General features: G+C 38.7%; 2 protein-coding genes and 1 pseudogene across 3 annotated transcripts; 1 reads left to right on the forward strand and 2 right to left on the reverse strand.

Moving 5' to 3' along the window:
• Positions 1-206: 206 nt before the first annotated feature.
• On the reverse strand, positions 207-8,143 carry rsph10b (radial spoke head 10 homolog B). The gene is made up of 20 exons (XM_041229334.1): positions 7,505-8,143; positions 7,100-7,175; positions 6,826-6,894; positions 6,502-6,675; positions 6,282-6,367; positions 6,030-6,150; positions 5,616-5,792; positions 5,237-5,378; positions 5,013-5,140; positions 4,718-4,907; positions 4,425-4,533; positions 3,923-4,002; positions 3,694-3,842; positions 3,465-3,572; positions 2,715-2,885; positions 2,357-2,467; positions 1,994-2,099; positions 1,569-1,712; positions 748-943; positions 207-499 (listed from the first exon to the last, which is right to left on the reverse strand). The coding sequence occupies exons 1-20, from the start codon at positions 7,762-7,764 to the stop codon at positions 292-294; spliced, it is 2,805 nt and encodes a 934-aa protein (XP_041085268.1). The 5' UTR covers positions 7,765-8,143; the 3' UTR covers positions 207-291.
• Positions 8,144-8,582: 439 nt separating this feature from the next.
• Positions 8,583-15,146, reverse strand: pms2 (PMS1 homolog 2, mismatch repair system component). 2 transcript variants are annotated; one of them, XM_041229221.1, is made up of 15 exons: positions 14,860-15,146; positions 14,268-14,407; positions 14,036-14,122; positions 13,839-13,941; positions 13,369-13,552; positions 13,033-13,200; positions 12,566-12,663; positions 12,187-12,286; positions 11,974-12,058; positions 11,684-11,836; positions 10,342-11,269; positions 9,754-9,921; positions 9,556-9,656; positions 9,168-9,337; positions 8,583-8,864 (listed from the first exon to the last, which is right to left on the reverse strand). In XM_041229221.1, exons 1-15 carry the CDS (start codon positions 14,871-14,873, stop codon positions 8,721-8,723), a joined length of 2,643 nt encoding a protein of 880 aa, XP_041085155.1. In that variant the 5' UTR covers positions 14,874-15,146; the 3' UTR covers positions 8,583-8,720. The 2 variants fall into 2 exon arrangements, with proteins under 2 accessions (XP_041085155.1, XP_041085153.1); XM_041229219.1 differs by having other exon boundaries at positions 9,135-9,337.
• Positions 15,147-16,669: 1,523 nt separating this feature from the next.
• LOC121300483 lies at positions 16,670-18,296 on the forward strand (annotated as a pseudogene).
• The last annotated feature ends 67 nt before the right edge of the window (positions 18,297-18,363 follow it).

Below are 18,363 nucleotides of genomic sequence, written 5' to 3' on the forward strand. Positions count from 1 at the left end.
TATATTGACTGGCATAAAAACAAAACAAACAGTTTTAACACAGCACTTTTTATATTGACTGCTCGGAAGTAGAGCACACCTTCTAACTCCTTCTACTCAGCAGTCACGAGCAGACTGACTGCTCTCCTTAAATACCTAATTTCTCTGAAATAAACCAAGTACAATGCTTGTTTCTTTTTTGTTATATTTTTTAATGTGTCACTGAACATCCTACATAGGAGATTATTGGTAACCGTATATATTTTGGGGTTTCGCTACTAGAATCAGTCTGGTAGCAGTGCTTGGCACACACTATTTTTTCTTTTTCTTCGACCCTGAAGGAGTAGGTTTGCTGATGATGATCTGTGAAACTACGTTGACGATTGGTTCAGGACTCTGGTTGATTTCCTCTTTTGGGGGTTCTGGAAGTGCAGCCACAGCTGCAGCCTCAAACGCTGCTTTCTCTGCCTCCTCCTGTTCATGCCTTCTCTCTTCCTCTGCCTCCCTCAGTTCTTTTAGCCTGCAATGAAAGCCATTAGTGAAAGTGTTCGTTAGGCTGGGTGTACATCTAAGAAAAGGTGCTAGTGTTGTCCACACATCCACCTCTTGGTTTTCTTTTTTCACTCAACAGTAGACTGTTCTACTAAAAAAACAACAACAAAAAAACTGTCACAACCTAAACAAACAAGAAACACAAACGAAAAGCTGCATTTCCAAATTGTGGAAAAGTAAAACTGGCATTACAGTGTCAATTATTTAAAGTCGTACCTTGCTGCTTCTTCTGCTTTGACTTTTGCTATCCGAGCCAGGACTCCCTGCCTTACTCGGTCCTCCGCTGCTTCCTTTTTGAGAATCAGGTTGTAGTCGTAAGATGGGAAAAACCTCTTAGCAAAGAAAGCATAGATCTGATGAATCCAGAAATCAAGTTCATTCTCTGGTTCAATTACTGCTTCTTCAGCCTTTTCTGAAAGTAAATAAATTAGTGAACTGATCATATATGTTACAAACTACTACAATGTCAAAAAGAAATAACAGTGGAGTTTAAATCTGACAATGTTACCATTTTTATTTACTGACACCGCATACATTGGTAAGAATGTTACAATACATGGTGTTTAAAATATATATTTAAAAAAAGCTCAATTTCTTTTTAGGATCTGTGTCCAGTGAATCATATTGAGGACATTCAGGCAGCTTAAGATCATCAAACTAAAGGTAGGTAAACTTCAGCATAACCAATTTTGCCAGGTTAAATGTGGTCTGGAAAATGAGGAATTAATATTGTATGCTGATCAAGAAGGGGAAAAAAAACGTGACAAACATTGCCTTCTTGTGGAATTAAGTTGTAAATACATTGTATAAAATAAAATACATTTAATTCACTCATTAACCAAATATAATTACATTTGCATGAAATATGCATAAGGGGATTACAGCTCAGGCTGTTAAAAACGTTACATATTAACAGTCTGTAGGTGAATAGGATTGTAATTTTCCTTTTAATAGTGTGAAATGATAAATACTTTAAAACATACAGGGCAAACCCACTGCAATTCAACAGCATGTTTCCATGTGCAATCAGATTTTACCTGGGAGTTGATCCTGCTGAGTGTATAATTGCTCTGGGTCCAGTGCAGGCATTGACTGCACAATAATCTCACTGCTTTCTGCCTCCAGCTGGACACTGTGTGAATTACTGTGTGCAGACTGGGGGACAGATCCACTTGTTGCACCTGGATTTACACAAAAAATAAAAAAAAAAATAAAAAAAAAAACTTGAGATCTGCACATGTACAAAAGGACCATTCAGATTTTGGGTGGAAACTGTTTCAGACTGTAATTTAATTACCACACTTCAAATCTGGTAGCCTGAAAAACCTGTGGAATACTGGATAAATGAATTACTGAGCTCTGAAAAACATTCTTATAATTTGTAAAACACCTGAGCCCAACCTTATCCTATTTTTTGCTTTTAGCATTTGTTTTTGTACAGTTTAGGTGGTGTTATACTTACATAGACTAATTTGATGTATTGAGTGTACTCTTCCTTTTGCTGTAGATCTTTCACTTTGCTTGGGGGTTTTCTCTTCAGATACTATCATTTCTTTTGACTTGCTTGGCTAAAGAGACCATACATGAATTCTGTTATTATCAATACTGACAATTTGGGTTTGAAAAGCTACCTATTTCAATTATAGTAATGTTATGGCTAAATTTATCACATACTGAAACTAAACTCCAAAAGCATTTTATTATGTACAATTCATGTAGCAATATTGGCTATAAAAGAGTTTAATGAAGTAGGCACATAAGACACACCTGTTAAAAGGATGTTAAGAAAACATCAGACTCACTAAATGCTGATTGGTCAACAAACCTCAGATTTCTTCACACTACTGGAGTCAGAGGCAAGATTTCTGTGGGGAGACTTTAAGTAACCACTGGGGCTGGCATGGTCTTCCTTTGGTGTGCTGTCTGGCACTCTGGCCTAATGGAAATCAGTTGGAAAAAGATACGGAGACAAACTTTAAAACTACTATTTTGTCATACCACACTAAAATATTTGTATTTTTTTTTAAACCTGCTGAAATTATGTTCTGATTTATTTATTTATTTTTTAAACAAACCTTGGTTGACCAGATGAAGGCGACAAATATTTTTCTCAAACATACACCGTTGATGAATGTAAAATAAGCTGAACTAAACCACACAAGTAGAATAACAGCTAGTCATACCGGAATGGACGTTTCTTGAATCTGCTCTGCAGGGTCTTCTCTTGGATTCTCAGCTGGTGTTTCTGTTGTTTCCAAATGTTCGGAACTTGTCACAGAATAGGGTCTTATTGTCCTAGGAGTGTACACCTCTGCACATCCAAGCAAGGCCTCAAAGAATTCCAGGAAAGTAATCTGAATAAAACAGAGCAGCAGAACGTTATTAAAGATGTTGCTCGGTTGCTGTATCGCAAGGCATGCCTTCCCAAGATGTTACATGTTAAATGAGATATGAAAGTGCGAGACTGGTTTTGAGAGAGGGATAAAACTAATTTAAGTTAAAACTAACAAACTAGGACTCACTGTATTTGCTCAGTCATGAAAAAGGCATTTAAATGCAATACCATGGCATGACTGGAACACTAAGATGGCAAAGATCATTTCGGAAAACCCTAAAAAGACAGACGGAATACCTAAATGTAAAACTCTTAAACTGATTATGTCCCTGTAGCTGAGCAAAAATCAGCTTTACATTTTAGCAGATTTTAAGATTTTACTTAATCTCACTTTACACCCCCGAACAGCAAAATGCATCACTGAAGATGATATGCATGCCCCAGAAATATGCAAGTACAAAATCATATTACTAAAATAAAGTTACAAATGTATTGTGAGCTTTTAAATTAAGTATAAAGTCATATTTAATATGATATAAAGGTTATGTTTAAGGGGCGCTAGACCTCTGCTGCCTAACAAGAGTCAATCACAGCCTACCTCCAGTTCTAGATTACTAAAGGCTTCAACATGCACTGCAGGGTTGTCTTTAGCAAGGATTTCCAGGACCTTTCCAGCTGTCAACTCATTGCTAAATACATTTAAATCCTAAATTTGAAAAGAAAAAAATCATCAGTAATAATAACAAAAATGTTTAGCATTGCTCAAACCCTGATAGTAACCCACAGAAACCTAATAATTTGCCATTCAAAATATGCAGAAAACATACCTTTAACATCCATATGAAGTGCCTCATTTTCATTGTTGGTTCGTTTGGTGGCTTGGGATTCTGCCTGCAGTAAACTTGGTGTATCTCCCAGGATTTTTCAATGTAATTCACAGCAATTACAGCACGTTCGTGATCGCAGAAAAAATCACCTATTTTAAACAAAAATACAAAATTGTGTTTAAAAAAAGAATAGACTGCAAATCTATTTTTCTTCCAGATTTTCACTTACCTTTTATGTTTCTTGCATTTGGAACTATATTCTCTGCCACCAGTTTTGAAAAGCATGACGCTAAAGTATGATTAGGTGGTCTGAAATAAAACAAAACCAAAATGTTAGTTCCTGCAAGATTAGCTGTTGCAATACCTTAATAAACACTTTAAATTGTTATTTTACTCTAAAACCTGGTCTAGATAAAATAACGTTTCAGTAAAACCCTGTTTGAGCGAAAGGAGTCATATCTGTTTTAGGAGTCCTGTGTTCATGCTCTTTTCTGCAGTATTATTATAGTTTCTGTTAATGTTGATGCAAAATCCTATCAGGGCTGTATTTTTATGGCTACTGGACATAGGTCATTATTACAGAATATGTTCTTGGCCCATTAGTACGATATTTGAATTCTGCAAATTAATTTTAACATACTGGACTGCCTTGCCATTAAGATTGGCATCTAAAGCAAGTATTTTATTCACTGATTACAGACTAGTAGAAGAGTGCATTTTGCAATGCTTACCGGATTTCTTTATGGTACATGTGGTATGCCAGCACAACAACATTGCTGAGAAATTTCCTGAGAAGCATGGTGTTAAAAGGGGAGTGGATCTCTTCAGCTGGCACATCGGCTGGGAAAAATGTAAATAATAAAACACGAGAAAGACAGAGATGGCTTGTGGTTTCTCTTTAAATATTTAAGTTTTACAAATTACTATGCTTGGGATACAGTGCAGGCTTAAACCCCAAAGCAAAACAATTTGTATGATGTAATATAAAACAGAATGTTTCGTGCTAACTTAAAGCTGTACTTACCACAGAGAATCCTGTCTACTTCTGCTAAAGTTAAGCCGTGGTGATGAATTTTGCAGTCCTTGAGAAATCTCCAGAACTGCAGTCTGGTCAGCAGAAAGGTGTTATCGGAAGAGTGCTCATAAGCCAGACTGCTGTAGAAACTATAGATTCGCCTCAGTTCTGTGATGTGTCTGAGAATTGCAAATTCTACCTGTAATAAATCCAAACAAAAGCTGACTAGGTCTGGGAATTGTGACGTCTTGTAGTCGACACTGAAAATGAACTGGTCCTGTATCTGTTTATTCAAGGTGCTTACCTGTTTTATTTCCCCATCCCATTCTTGTTCAGGAAAATTCTTGTGCACTGCATAGAGATCAAGAGCCATATCAGGCCCCAGGATGGATAAGCCACCGCTAGTTCTTGTGGATATTTTGGTTGGTTCGTCTACAGCAAAATAAAGTTATTACCCAAGTTAGCACTTATTAACGTATATGATTTTTGCATTTCAATTGTAGAATATACTCAATTTGTGCAACTTACTAGCACCTGATGGGGAATGTGTCCGTATGCCACTCAGATCAGGGGTGCTACTTCCATCTAATAAAAAGTTAGGGAACTCAGCCATGCGATCTTCGATAAACTCTCCTTCAAATATGCGTCCATTTTTAAAAATGAACTTTCCCTAGAATTCAAAATGTTGTGGTGTATGAAACACAATTCAGCCTCAATCAATTATTTCCTTTATTTAAACAGAGTAAACAATATTTAAAAGTATTGAATAAAACCGTGTTTCTATCCTGTACTGTATTTACTGTACAGTGACCACACTACTGACTAACAAAAAATTACCTGCGTAGATTTGAGCTCTGAAATATTGACCTGACTTAAATTAAATTCAGATTAATCGAATAAGACATACCATTCCATTCTTTTTATTAAACTTCCATTCTCCATCATATAAAGCTCCATTTGCATAGTAGAATTGCCCAATGCCATGCCGTATGCCATTCACAAAGTCTCCTGTATACTCATTCCTCAGAGGATACTGTGAGCTGGGCACTCTCTTCAGAAACCAGGTATGGGTCCCGTGTCCATTCTAAAATATGTAAAGACAGTTTATCAATGACGTCTCTTCTTTGAGCAAAAACATATATATATATATATATATATATATATATATATATATATATATATATATATTATATATATACTCTAGATATGGACTTGAGAGGAGGGAAGACTACCCACTTGAATTGATTTCATGATGGATACTAGCCCTGCCCATACCCTAAAGACAGCATCTGTAACCGATATAATTTAGTTCAGGTTTTACCTGTATCCCATTGACCCATTGTCCATTATACTGTTCATTTGATGCCAGCCATCTCATCCTTCCTTCTCCATGGCGCACATTATTTTTCCACTGTCCTTCATATACATTTCCAGAGCTGTACCTTCAGTTTTGTTGAGAATGTAATTATACTATTAATCTTTAATGCACGCATTGAAAGCACTAAATTAATACAAATAAATAAATTAATTAAATTAAAAAACATGCTCACAATTTCCTTCAGAAGTTACATACCATCTTATACCCCATCCTTCCTTGATGTTGTTTATCCAATCTCCTTCATACCATGAATTTCCATCCTGGTTAAAATATATAGTACCCTAAAAAGACAAGCAAAGCAGAACAGATATTCTTATGTATATATACACTGAACTAGGATTTTTTTGATGATAGTAATGGTAAAAGAATACAAAGTGGACTCTGTAGATGCATTGACCTTCAGAGAGATATTTACCTTTCCATGTCTCTTTCCTTGATTCCACTGTCCTATGTAAGAAACTGGTTTAGAGCCACATCTGTATGTTCCTAATCCATGGCGTATTCCATTGTGCACCTCCCCTTCATAGCTGCTTCCATCAGGCCACGTGTAAGATCCACGTCCCATAGGCACATTCACTGCAAAATCACCCTATGAAATACATACAGGCTAAATTTATCACAACTAATTCCTTCCCCCCTCCCCTCCCCTCCCCTCCCAGTGCTCTGTACCAGAATCAGCAATCCCAAATGTTATAAGTGAAGGTAGTCAAACTTCAGTAATAATTTCAAACAGAATTACCTCATATGTAACACCATCAGCCCATGTGTAAGCCCCTTTCCCATGCATCAGCCCTTCTGAAAACATACCCTTGAAAAAAGAAAGAAATAGCTCAGATCCAGTCTCAGCATATTTAACATGAGCATTGTTGTTTAGATTACAAAGGGACAAATTATAATAATGTATTAGCACCCCTTCTTCAAGTAGACAAACCAGTAGTATGGGGGGGGGGGTCATTTACTTTTAGTGTACATTTCAACCAGAAAAATAACTGAGAGGTATATATTTTGTTTACCTTGTAAACATTGCCTCCTTGAAAATACGCAATTCCTTCACCTTCATAGAGTCCGTGGAACTTTTCTCCCTCGTAGCTATACGAAAAGATAAAAAAAAAAAAAAAGATAATTCTGCACACCACCTGAATATTTTTTTAGAGGTTTTCCTTAACAAATTTGGAGCAATTATTAGGGGAAACCTACTAATCTGGACTTAGTGTCACATCAGTTTTGTCTTTGGAAACTGAACTGACCTCAACTCTCAGACTGAAGATTTTCTTTTCTTTTTCTAGAAAAAAATAATCGACTCAGAGATATATATTGATACATGTATAAACATGTCAAAAGTGAATCGCACAGACATACACAGTAATGTCCTTCCTTCTTGCTCGTTAGAGACACTTCTTTCTATACATTCATCTTACCGTTCCACGACCAGCAGGGTGAGAATGGGTTCTTCGTAGCACTCTTGGGCTGGTTCTGTGTTTTGCGAGGTGACCAGCGGCTGTGACTCGTCAGATGAAGAACTCAGCTCACTGATGTTTTCTCCCAATTGCAGCAGGGTCGCGGTGACCGGTGGCGGCGGCTCAGAGGAAACGGTGCTGCAACTACTTTCTAATATTTTATTAAATGAAACTTCGAGATTCGACTTGTCTGCTTTTTTCTTTTTCTCTCCTTTAACCATCTTTTTGCAACTTCTCACATTTAATTCAGCCTAAAAATCAGTAAGAATACGGTATAATCCGTGCACTGATAAACCTATTGTAATGATAATTTGTGAAACGTGGGATATACGTTAAATATTAAACAAAAACAAACCAATTAATAAATAAAAATACATTTATGTGGGCTATTATTGGAAACCCATATTATATCGCTCTAATAGTTACGGTACGGTGGTAGTTAGGGAGACACAGGGATCATACCTTATTTTGATCCCAATTTAAAAGATTTCCATGTTCTAAAAAAATATGATATTAACTTTTTTTTTCTTTGTTTGTTTTCTCCGAATGAACGGTTTCCAATCTGCTGCAGCAACCACCACCTTGGCAACGGGACTCTGCTTCAGCGTTACTAAGGAAGTATCAGGGCGGCCAGTCGTGTACGGTGTAGCGCAAGTGTCAAACTGCATGGGAAAACGCGTTCGCATTTTAGAAGGGCAAACGTTTCTGCCAAATCAGCTGCCCATCAACAATCGTATTTGAATATTTCCTAGAGACGCTCTCCACTCATTGAGCAAGGACACAATATTCAGTTTTACTTATATATATATATATATATATATATATATATATATATATATATATAATATAGATAGATAGATAGATGATAGATAGATAGATAGATAGATAGATAGATAGATAGATAGATAGATAGATAGATACATACACATATATAATCAGTATGCTGTATTAAAAAGTTTTCAATGCAATCACACACACAAATGACTCTGCAGTATATGAAATGTAAGAATTAGACAATAACCGGATAACAATAACAATATAGTCATAATGGATAAACATACACAAAAATTTAATAAAGACATCTGAACAAAGTATATACAAGCTTTAAAGGCAAATCATTTAAAACAGTATCTCTGTACAGTTGGTCAGTCCTCAGAGACCTTTGGCAGGCTGTTGTTCAGTCCTGAGAGATCATATCCAGGTTTGCTAGATGCCTCATGGTTGGTCTCCCATGAGGGCAGTTCCAGGGATGTTCAATCTCCCCCATGTGTGTTACCAGCTTCCTCATCTCACTCGCATTCAGCGCAGTTCCAATCATAACCTACAGGCAGAGACAGAGGTTCACTGTGACTCAGAGGTACTGACAATGCTAATCACTCTTGGTGCCAATTGTTATTTTACAAAAGAGCCTTTTCAAAAGTTACCTCTGCAAGATAAAATACTGATAATTGTTACATTATTCTAGATTGCTCACGTGGCCTTTGCCTTGAATTATGCTATATTTAAACGATTAAACATAGTCTCCTGTAACCGTATCAACTTCTTCTACATGACACAATGTCTCTAACACTGGATCATGGTAAAAGCTTACACTTAGCTTGTTCTGTGTTGTACTGGCACATACCGACTTGCGACAAGCCCTGGAGGCGAACATCTGGCGCATGCGGGACGGCCGGCACATGACCCCGGGACAGTCACTCAGCATGAAGATGAGCTCCTCGATGTCCTGGGGGCCGAATGTCCAGTTCTTGCTGGTCGGCAGCGAGACCAGCTGCACTCTCTTTGTGGCAGGCGCTGAAACAAGCAACATGGAAAGACACGAACGCTTTTCCTTCAGTCTGTAAAGTTTTGGTACTTTTTCTGATTTGCGTTTGGCTTGTCAATGCAGACAGTTTTAGTGAGGCTCGTTAAGCACGGATGGGCAATTTAACCTTATGAATAGAATATCAGTCCTTTTCTGCAACTTAAAAAAACTATTATAAACCACGATACCTTAAATAATTGAGACCTACCATCTTCATCAGTGATGAAATCAAATCCATTCTTTCTGAAGATTTCCAGGTTATCTATCAGCACCGTCTCGTTGACCGCTGTTAAATGAAGTTTCTGAGGGCTACAAATAAACATGAATTCCCTCGGAAATCATGAAATTCAATGGAAAACATTCTAGAGAGAAAGAGGGTGGAAATGTGGAAGCCCTGGATACTCACACTATAAGTCTTTGCCCCTGGAGCACAGTGTGCTGCTGCAGCATCTCAAAGTTGTATTTTTCATCTGTGGCATGTTGATCAATCATGAAGATATCAGAGTTCAGTTTGGTGATGATGAAGCCCAGGTTAAACTGACCTATGATCTCCATTTTCTCAAACATATCCTTGCTGCGGAAAGAAAGCAGCAGTGTTTAGTTTTACCAGCACAGCCCCATGTCTACTAAAATGCACTTATATGACTTGGTAAAGCTGTAGATAAACTTATTTCTTTTTTGTGTTTTTTTCTGGCTGTGATTAAAAAAAAATGTTACAGCTCAGCGAGCACAGGATAGTGTATTCAAGGAAAAGGCATGCACGGGGAGTTGTACAGTTTTAGATTTCAACTCCCGTGCTTTAAAAACATGATATTTGAGGGCATGAATAAATCAGCATAACAAAGTTAACATTTAGCAGTAGCTGACCCACTAACAAGTTGTGACCTGCATGTCTCACATACTTAAGAACCTTTTCACCTCTTCAGACAAGTGTAACCTTACAGGAAATTAAAAAAAAGATGAAAAGCTGCCCATTTGAAAAGACAAAGACTACCTGATCTCTTTTTTTAATTCCTCCTCTGCGCTTTGATTCTCCCCAGGACTGATCCTTGCTCTGAAGCGTCTAAACCTTTGGCTTTCTTCAGTCTTCTCCTGCTGCTGCCGGAGCATTCTCACCCTCCCAGCCAGCTGGGCAAAGGAGAACGGCAGTGGGACAACCTTCTTCACAACATCTACTGGAACATCAAACTTCACTAAAGCCGAGGAACCCACAGTGTCAACAGAGTCCTTTATCTCCGTGACCCCAGAGCAATTACTCTCAATCTTGGATCGCTTCGCCTCTGGACTGTGACAGTCCTGAGTTAACTTAGCTCTGCTACAACTAGGTATATCTGAGTCCATTTCAGGTAGGTCACCTTCCTTAGTCTCTGTTTTAATACCTAGATGTGAACTGTCCACTCCAGACACGAGCTCCGCTTCATCTGGGGAGCTCTCCAAGCCTATGTCACTTGCAATATCCGGAGTGCTGAAAGTAGAGTCCAGGCCAGAGGGGATGCTGCCTTTCCCAGAGTCAGCATCGCTGTCAGACTTCTTCTGCTCTTCCTCCTCCCCCTCCTTCGACCGAACCACACACTGAAAGCCTTTTGTAGGTGAATCCGGAGTCCCAGGGCAGTCTCTGGAATCTGGCACTGGGGCCCGTGGTAAAACTCTGGCAGCGTTTATGGTGCTGGAGTTATTGAAAAAGCAGTGCAGCTTCTTCTGTCCTGGAGATTTCTGAGTCAGGCTGCTGCTGCTGCTAGTATTAGATGTAGTTGTCTGGTGCAGAGAAAATGCTGCCCTCAGCCTGGCAATGCTCATCGACCTCTCCTTTTCTGCTCTTGATTCTGGAGCCGTCCTTATTTCAGTAACAGAGGGTTCTGGGGCACTTTCTTCTAATGCCTCCCTTTCATTTGTGAGTGGACTGGAGATTATTTTGCAGAAACCTTTAGAAAAATTACAACAGTGCCTCCCTTTTATACGCTGATATTATCAGGTGGACACGGTGCATACAAACTTTTGACAACCAACAAAAACAATCTGGAGCTGGATCACAACATTCTGATTTCACTTTACCTTAAATAAAATAAAGTAATGAATCTATATGACAAAGCTAGAACATGCAGCCAATCAAGTTTGTACAAAATAAAACAGGAAATAATGACATCAGATTTTTTTTTTTTTTTCAAAATATCATGAGTTAAAGCTTTATGATTACATCTATAAATAATGGCATCAAATCATATGTGAAAGACTTGATGGCGAGGTTATTCCATTGCAGTGTTAATATATTCTATCACTCCTGTCACCTGTATCAATACTCCATTGGGGCAAAATTACTGTTAATAGACACTTCATACCTGGCATTTCAAACACCTTTTGGTTGAGACCAATTTTGTTGACGCCTGTCTCGTACATTGCAATCAGGGATGTCTTCAGAATCGCCAGCAAAAGTTTCTCTTCCTGCAGAAGAATCTGCCTCTTGTCTGGCGTTACGTTCACATCAACGCAGTCTGAAAGATTCATCAAAATCACTCGTCCTTAGAAGCGCCGGCCCTTTATTTCTAAATGTGTCCCAGACTTACGAAGCACCCAGTACGTACGACATAGCACAATCACAATGGCTGTATTACAAATCATTAGAACTTACCTGTAGCAACACAAATGTTTAGGGCGACGAAAGGATACTGGTGTCTGTTGTACATGTGATAAACTTCATTCACAAGTTTGGAAACCTATACATCAAAGAAAAAAAAACATGCTTTGATTAACTTTTCATTTCGTGTCACCAATGTATATAACATGGGGTCTGTGAAACCAGCCTCAGAGCCCCACCTGCGCAGAGAACACTGCAGGGCTTTACCTTTGGCGGGTCACATGGCCGCTGGTTAATGAAGAAGAACTGTCTGTCTGTGGAACTCCTTCCCACACCATGGTCTCCTCGAGAAACAAAGCCTGTAATACTGGAGCACGACATACAGTCTTGTTAATAATCGATAAAAAACAAACTGTACTGCTTGAAATATAGTCACCTGTGTTTGGATGTGTGTTTATATGATGCACCATTTATCTAAGGTCCTTTGCTAGCACACTGTTAAACCAAGGGCATTATCCTTCACTTATTATTTGCATAAAACAGTACTTGTATTCTGAACTTCTATTTGTGCCCTCTACTTGTGGTTACCAGAAAACGTGCATGACCTACCGGTGCGCCGCATGTAACAGAATATCTGAGTGCTTACGTATAAAGGGTTTCTGGAAGCTCAGTCTTTTTGAGCCCATACTCCTCGCAAATATGATCACTGGAAGGGAGCTGCTGGAATGGGATAAGGCTCTGGAGCTATAAAAAAAAAAAAAAAAAAGCAGATGTATGTAAATTCTGCTGTACATACATTCCAAGTATACAAAAATATGAATGATGACAATTTTAATTTAAAAAAAAAAAAACGGAATCCACTTAGCCTGTTTTGTTACGAACACCTTGTGCACGTTTCCTCCTTCCCTGTCGCACATTAAATTCTACAAATTACCACCTGCGGTTTTATTCTAAGTGGAGATACAAAAATTATAATTGTCGCCATTTGCCATGCATTAGGAACACGTCTGCATAATCCTGTTACATAACACTTAAGACACTCTGTAAAGGTCATTGTTTTTATACTTACTACACATTTTTAATTTAAAAAAAAAAAAAAAGGAATACACTTACCTGTTTTGTTCCGAACACTGCACCAACGTTATCCTTCATGCCCGAGTTCCCGTTGGTAGAGATCACTGGGTTTCTCTTGCTCTGCCCCACCTGGTTGGTGCAGCTGATTCGCACACCTGTGGAGATGATGCAGTAGCCCTGCAGCACCTGCACCATCTTTGCATACTCCTGTCACAACACACAGCAAGCTTGAAGAGACCTGATCAATAACAACACCCTAGCACATGTGAACCTTTACTGCTTTTAATCTAACTTATGTTCAGATCAGCTGTGAGTGCAAGCCACAGTAGGAGCCTAAAGTGTTACTAAGACCTTCAGTGCAGCCCCTGGCCTTACCTTCTTAATATTGCGCTGGAACTCCTTGTGGCGCACAGGAAGAGTGTGGAAGAGCTGCTGGATGGAGACCGTGGTACCTTGCTGCCGGGGGTGTGGTGTCTTCTGAGTGATCTTCCCATTGTGGTCGAACACCAAGCGCGTTCCCACCTTAGAAGACTTATGACACGTCACAACAGAAACTTCACTGAAAAAAGTATAAAGGGTTAAGTGCATCAGTTCTTCAATCTTCTTGTCTCTGCAGTTTTTTTTTTTTTTTTTTTTTATAGCTATACAAAAGACAAGCTCTAACCACATTCTTTTCATTATCAAGAAGTGTTCCGTCCTAGTGCTGGACTCAACAGGATACAAGAAAAATGACATCACAGCGGTACTCAGGTCATCTTTCGGGTAAAGGAAATGCACATGAAACGGTGTGTGAGATACTGCAGCTTTAAAAAAATTAAACATGACCTAAAAAACAACCACTGTACCTTAATGCACAGAGCGAGCTCAGTGCTTCCCCTCTGAATCCAAAAGTTGCCACGTGAACAAGATCAGAGAATTCCTGAAGCTTGGATGTGTAATGCTTCAGAGCTAAATGAGAAGAAAACATTCAATGCACCGTAGAGACACTGAAAGGGGGCATTTTTATTAAACACACCAGACTCTTGTCAGGGTTATGACTTACTCAACCCTTCAAAGTTTGCTTCTTCCACTCCACCACCATTGTCCGCAACTTCAACAAGTTCAGCTCCATAGTCCTTTAACTTGATATCTGAAAGAATGCAAAGAGAGGGCTACGGGTTAATACCTGGCTCTATCTAAATTGTAAATTGGCATCGCCACTAAAAGTAAAAGCAGCCTTTACTTGTTTTAATTGGATTTTTTTTTATCCTACAGTAAAAGCAGACTTGACTTACCAATATTTGTGGCTCCAGCATCTATGCTGTTCTCCACAAGTTCCTTCACAGCAGTGCCCAAGTTCAAAACAACTTGGCCTGAGCAGATCTGATGCACTGACTGCCTGTCAATCGGCTGGATGGCCCTGGCTGGTCCTGGACTGCAGGGATAGAATAGATTATGTCATGTCATATCGACAACTTTCCAGACTGCTAACAGCGTCGACTTCCTCGCTCTTTTGACCGGCTAAGTAAGCATCATAGGTTTATTTTCCCTTACATTGGTATTATAATAATATTCTATTTATTGTTGTTTGTGGCACACTAAAGTCTCTCTATATCTATGCAAAGTACTAAATAAATGTTGTTGCTTGCGGTTTATAATCTGAATCTTAAAACAATTTCTTAAGAATGATGTAAAAATATGACGCTGCAACTCTGTTCATTATTCGCTCAAACATAGTTTTTAACTCAATTCTAGGACATTTCATTGAAATAATTGCACTTTCTAATTGAATAAATAATAATAATAATAATAATAATAATAATAATAATAATAATAATAATAATAAAACATTAATTACACCCGCTAGAAGATTGAATAATAACTCACCAAGATTCTTCCATAGGTAAAATGTATTGCAGAGAAGAATACAAATAAATATAACGTAAATTTCTGCAGGTTTTGAGATGCAAAATCTACCTACAGTTTCTATCGCGTCTTTTTTCTGTTAACTTTTATATTACCACATTATAAGGCTAACGAAATGCAGAGCGGTTTTGTTGCACTAAATATAAGTACCCATTTTTAAAACTGCATTTCAATTTCTCGCTGTAATAATCCTTCCCTTTGTGTAAACAGCATCGGTCTTTCTCGTCCGCCACCTAAGTTGAGCACGCTCTGCCCACGAATGTCATCAAGGAAGTGGTGGCTTTTGGGAAAATGAGTTTTTTTATTATTTTTTTAATGTCAGCAGTAAGAAGCAGAAACTGTAAATGTAAAGACGCTTCATAAACAAGGTTGGATTTTTTTAATTATTGTGTATTCAAATATCTCACATAAATGTAAACAAAAAAGTACTTCGTTGATCTAATTAGATTGTGAGGATTGTTGTATGCCACTAGGTCTTATTATTGAGAGCCCTTTTTCTCTGACTTGGCTCTTCAGAAAATGACGTTAATTCACAAAAAGGTTACCTTCCAGTTTTGTGCTAGTACGATAACAATAAAATAAACTATGAAAGTGTGTAGTAACATTGTAAAATTAGATAATGCAGGGCAGTTGTATACTTTGAAAACCAAGGGAGTAAAATTATATTGAGAGCACCGCGCTGGAAGGGAAATGAGGCGGGTCTTCCTTTCTTTCGCTTACCCTGAACTGTCCATCAGAAGAGATGGGGCTGGTGATGAGGGCACAGGTGACCCAGCATAACGAGTTTTTTTTTACAATTTTATTCTTCTATTAAAGACTGGAAATCATGTCGATGCACAAGGTAAATCCAGTTAGCGGGGGAGCGGTTCTGATTGATTTGCCTACATGCATGAAGCGGATCTGACCATGCGCAAGATCAGATCGTGGGTGAGTTCACGCAGATCATTCTGCGCAGATTCTGTGCAGTCCATCTTAACCAATGGGTGCGTTCACGGAGATCATTCTGCGCAGATTCTGTATCTGACCAATTTAACCAATGGGTGCGTTCACGGAGATCATTCTGCGCAGATTCTGTGCAGACTCTAACCATCTTAACCAATGGGTGCGTTCACGGAGATCATTCTGCGCAGATTCTGTGCAGACTCTAACCATCTTAACCAATGGGTGCGTTCACGGAGATCATTCTGCGCAGATTCTGTGCAGACTCTAACCATCTTAACCAATGGGTGCGTTCACGGAGATCATTCTTAGACGATCATTGGCTAAACTGGTCAGATTCTGCACAGAATCTGCGCAGAATGATCTCCGTGAACGCACCTAATCCAATGTACCAGTGAAACAAACCGTGGACATGTGAAACCCTATTTGGTCGGCTTAGAAGCTCCTGCCATTAGGCTAGTTTAGAAAGTGACCCAAAAAGTTTCTAAATAACCTTTTTTATTAGTTTGAATGGCACAGTGAAATGATTGTAATCGGCGTACACTATTTCTTGTGTTTGCTGGAAATAATGGTTATTTTTAAGACTAATGAAAACTTCTGACAACACATTGACTAATAAATAAAACGTTTCAGATTAATGGTAATAATATTATTGTAGCTTAGTTGTAATATTTGAGAACTGGTGTACTTGGTGACATTAGCTAAATAATAATAATATGAACACTGGCAAGTCATTTTTTTAATAATAATAATAATAATAATAATAATAAATAATAATAATAATAATAATTCTATAAATAACCGGGTTGACTTGCCGATGCACGCAGAATCAATGCGTGGCAAAAAAAAAAAAAAGAAATTAAATTCTTTAAATTCTGTAAATCTGGATTCATTGTTGGGAAAGGCAAGTCTGACAGCAAGCTTTCATTTTACCTTATCAGCACATCATTAAACCTCCCCTCTCATTGCCTCTATAATGACTATTTTAAATATCCGTACAATAGTCAAAGCGTCCTTTATGTACAAGGTGTACTCCTTGATATTTATTATTACTTTATTATTGTTTTTCCCTCACCCTGTGTATAAACCGTGTGTATAACAGGTGTGATAAATCTACACTGTCCCCAAAGCCGATTTGTTTTTGGGATTTACTGATTTTCTTCAAGGATTTTGGTGCCCTAAGGGATATTGTGGTCAATGCCTCCCCTCTCCCTGCTCGTCCTGTACAGCCTGCTATGTGAGCGATACAAGGTGCTGTCTGCGGTCCACCTGCACTCCTCTGTGTCCAGTGTACCTGCCCACCTGCTTCAGGGAGCAGGGCAATCACAACTACCCGGCACGACTTCCAGCTGGACTTCATCCTCATATGGAAAGACGGTAAGAGAGGAAACAATCCATTTATAAGCTCAAACCTTGATATCTCCAATAGACACAAAAATCTAACTTAAAAACAATGGGGTTGGTGCAAGGAAAACGTATTACCTGTGCTGGGTACATGTTCTTAAAAAATCAGGCAAACGGTTCAACACCTACAGCCTTCAAAGGCTCAGTCAATTAGGCTACTACTGTTTTATTTTTATTTTCATTATGAAAAACTTCATGTAGAGCAGTAGGTATAAACTAAAACATTTCTTCTGAAGAAGCAGACTCATCTTTCCTCTAGGGATGGCAACGGACCTGGTTAACCCTATATATTATATCATTGTGTGTCTGCCGAATTCTGGTAAAACGTAATAATGCATTTAGCACTGTTTCACAAGACTGTCTCTGGCTCTGTTTTTTAGTACCCAAGCCTCAGATGAAGTTCAACATCCATCGAAGGAGAAGGCAGCATCGCCCGCTTCCTCTTCTCGCTGCTGGGCCAGGCGCAGGACATGCTAACCGCCACGCTGGTGGACACGGCCATGTTCCAGCTCATAGAGGGCAGTAACAAGGAGAAGGTGACAGCACTGCGCTCCCTTAATGGGGCCCTGGGCAGGACGCCCTGGCTGGTGGGCAGTGACCTCACGCTGGTCGACATCGTGGCTGGGTGCGCCTTGCTGCAGCCTGCAGAATCTGGAGTATTTCAGCTCCGCTTCCAAGTTGCTGAAGTGAGTTGAGTTCAGAGGTACTGTTTGTACTGATGCACTGTGGTATTTAAACCTGTGGTCGTTGGTTAGCATCACACAAAAGGAAGAGGTGTCAACCCCCAACCTTGTGCCTGTACAATATTGGCATGCTGTTTTTATAACCTGTTTAGAATTATTTGGGTCTTTACCTAATGGGGGCAATTTTAACTTCCATAATAAAAGAACTTTAAACAGTGTTTACAAGCATTTGTGCCATGCTTCTTTCTGAAGGCTGATGTCACTTTTCCTGGCACTTGTCTTTTTGCTTTTATAAATATAGAATTGTTGATTTTAACATTCCCAGAAACATATCTATTAATACAAAGAACTGGGTGAAATAAATGTTGTCGGTACCAAGGGCCACATCCTAGTATCTCTGGCCCACATTAATTATTTGTAATATGCACATTTTGTTTTG

The sequence above is a fragment of the Polyodon spathula genome, chromosome 26 (genome assembly GCF_017654505.1).
Source record: "Polyodon spathula isolate WHYD16114869_AA chromosome 26, ASM1765450v1, whole genome shotgun sequence".
Classification (NCBI taxonomy): domain Eukaryota; kingdom Metazoa; phylum Chordata; class Actinopteri; order Acipenseriformes; family Polyodontidae; genus Polyodon; species Polyodon spathula.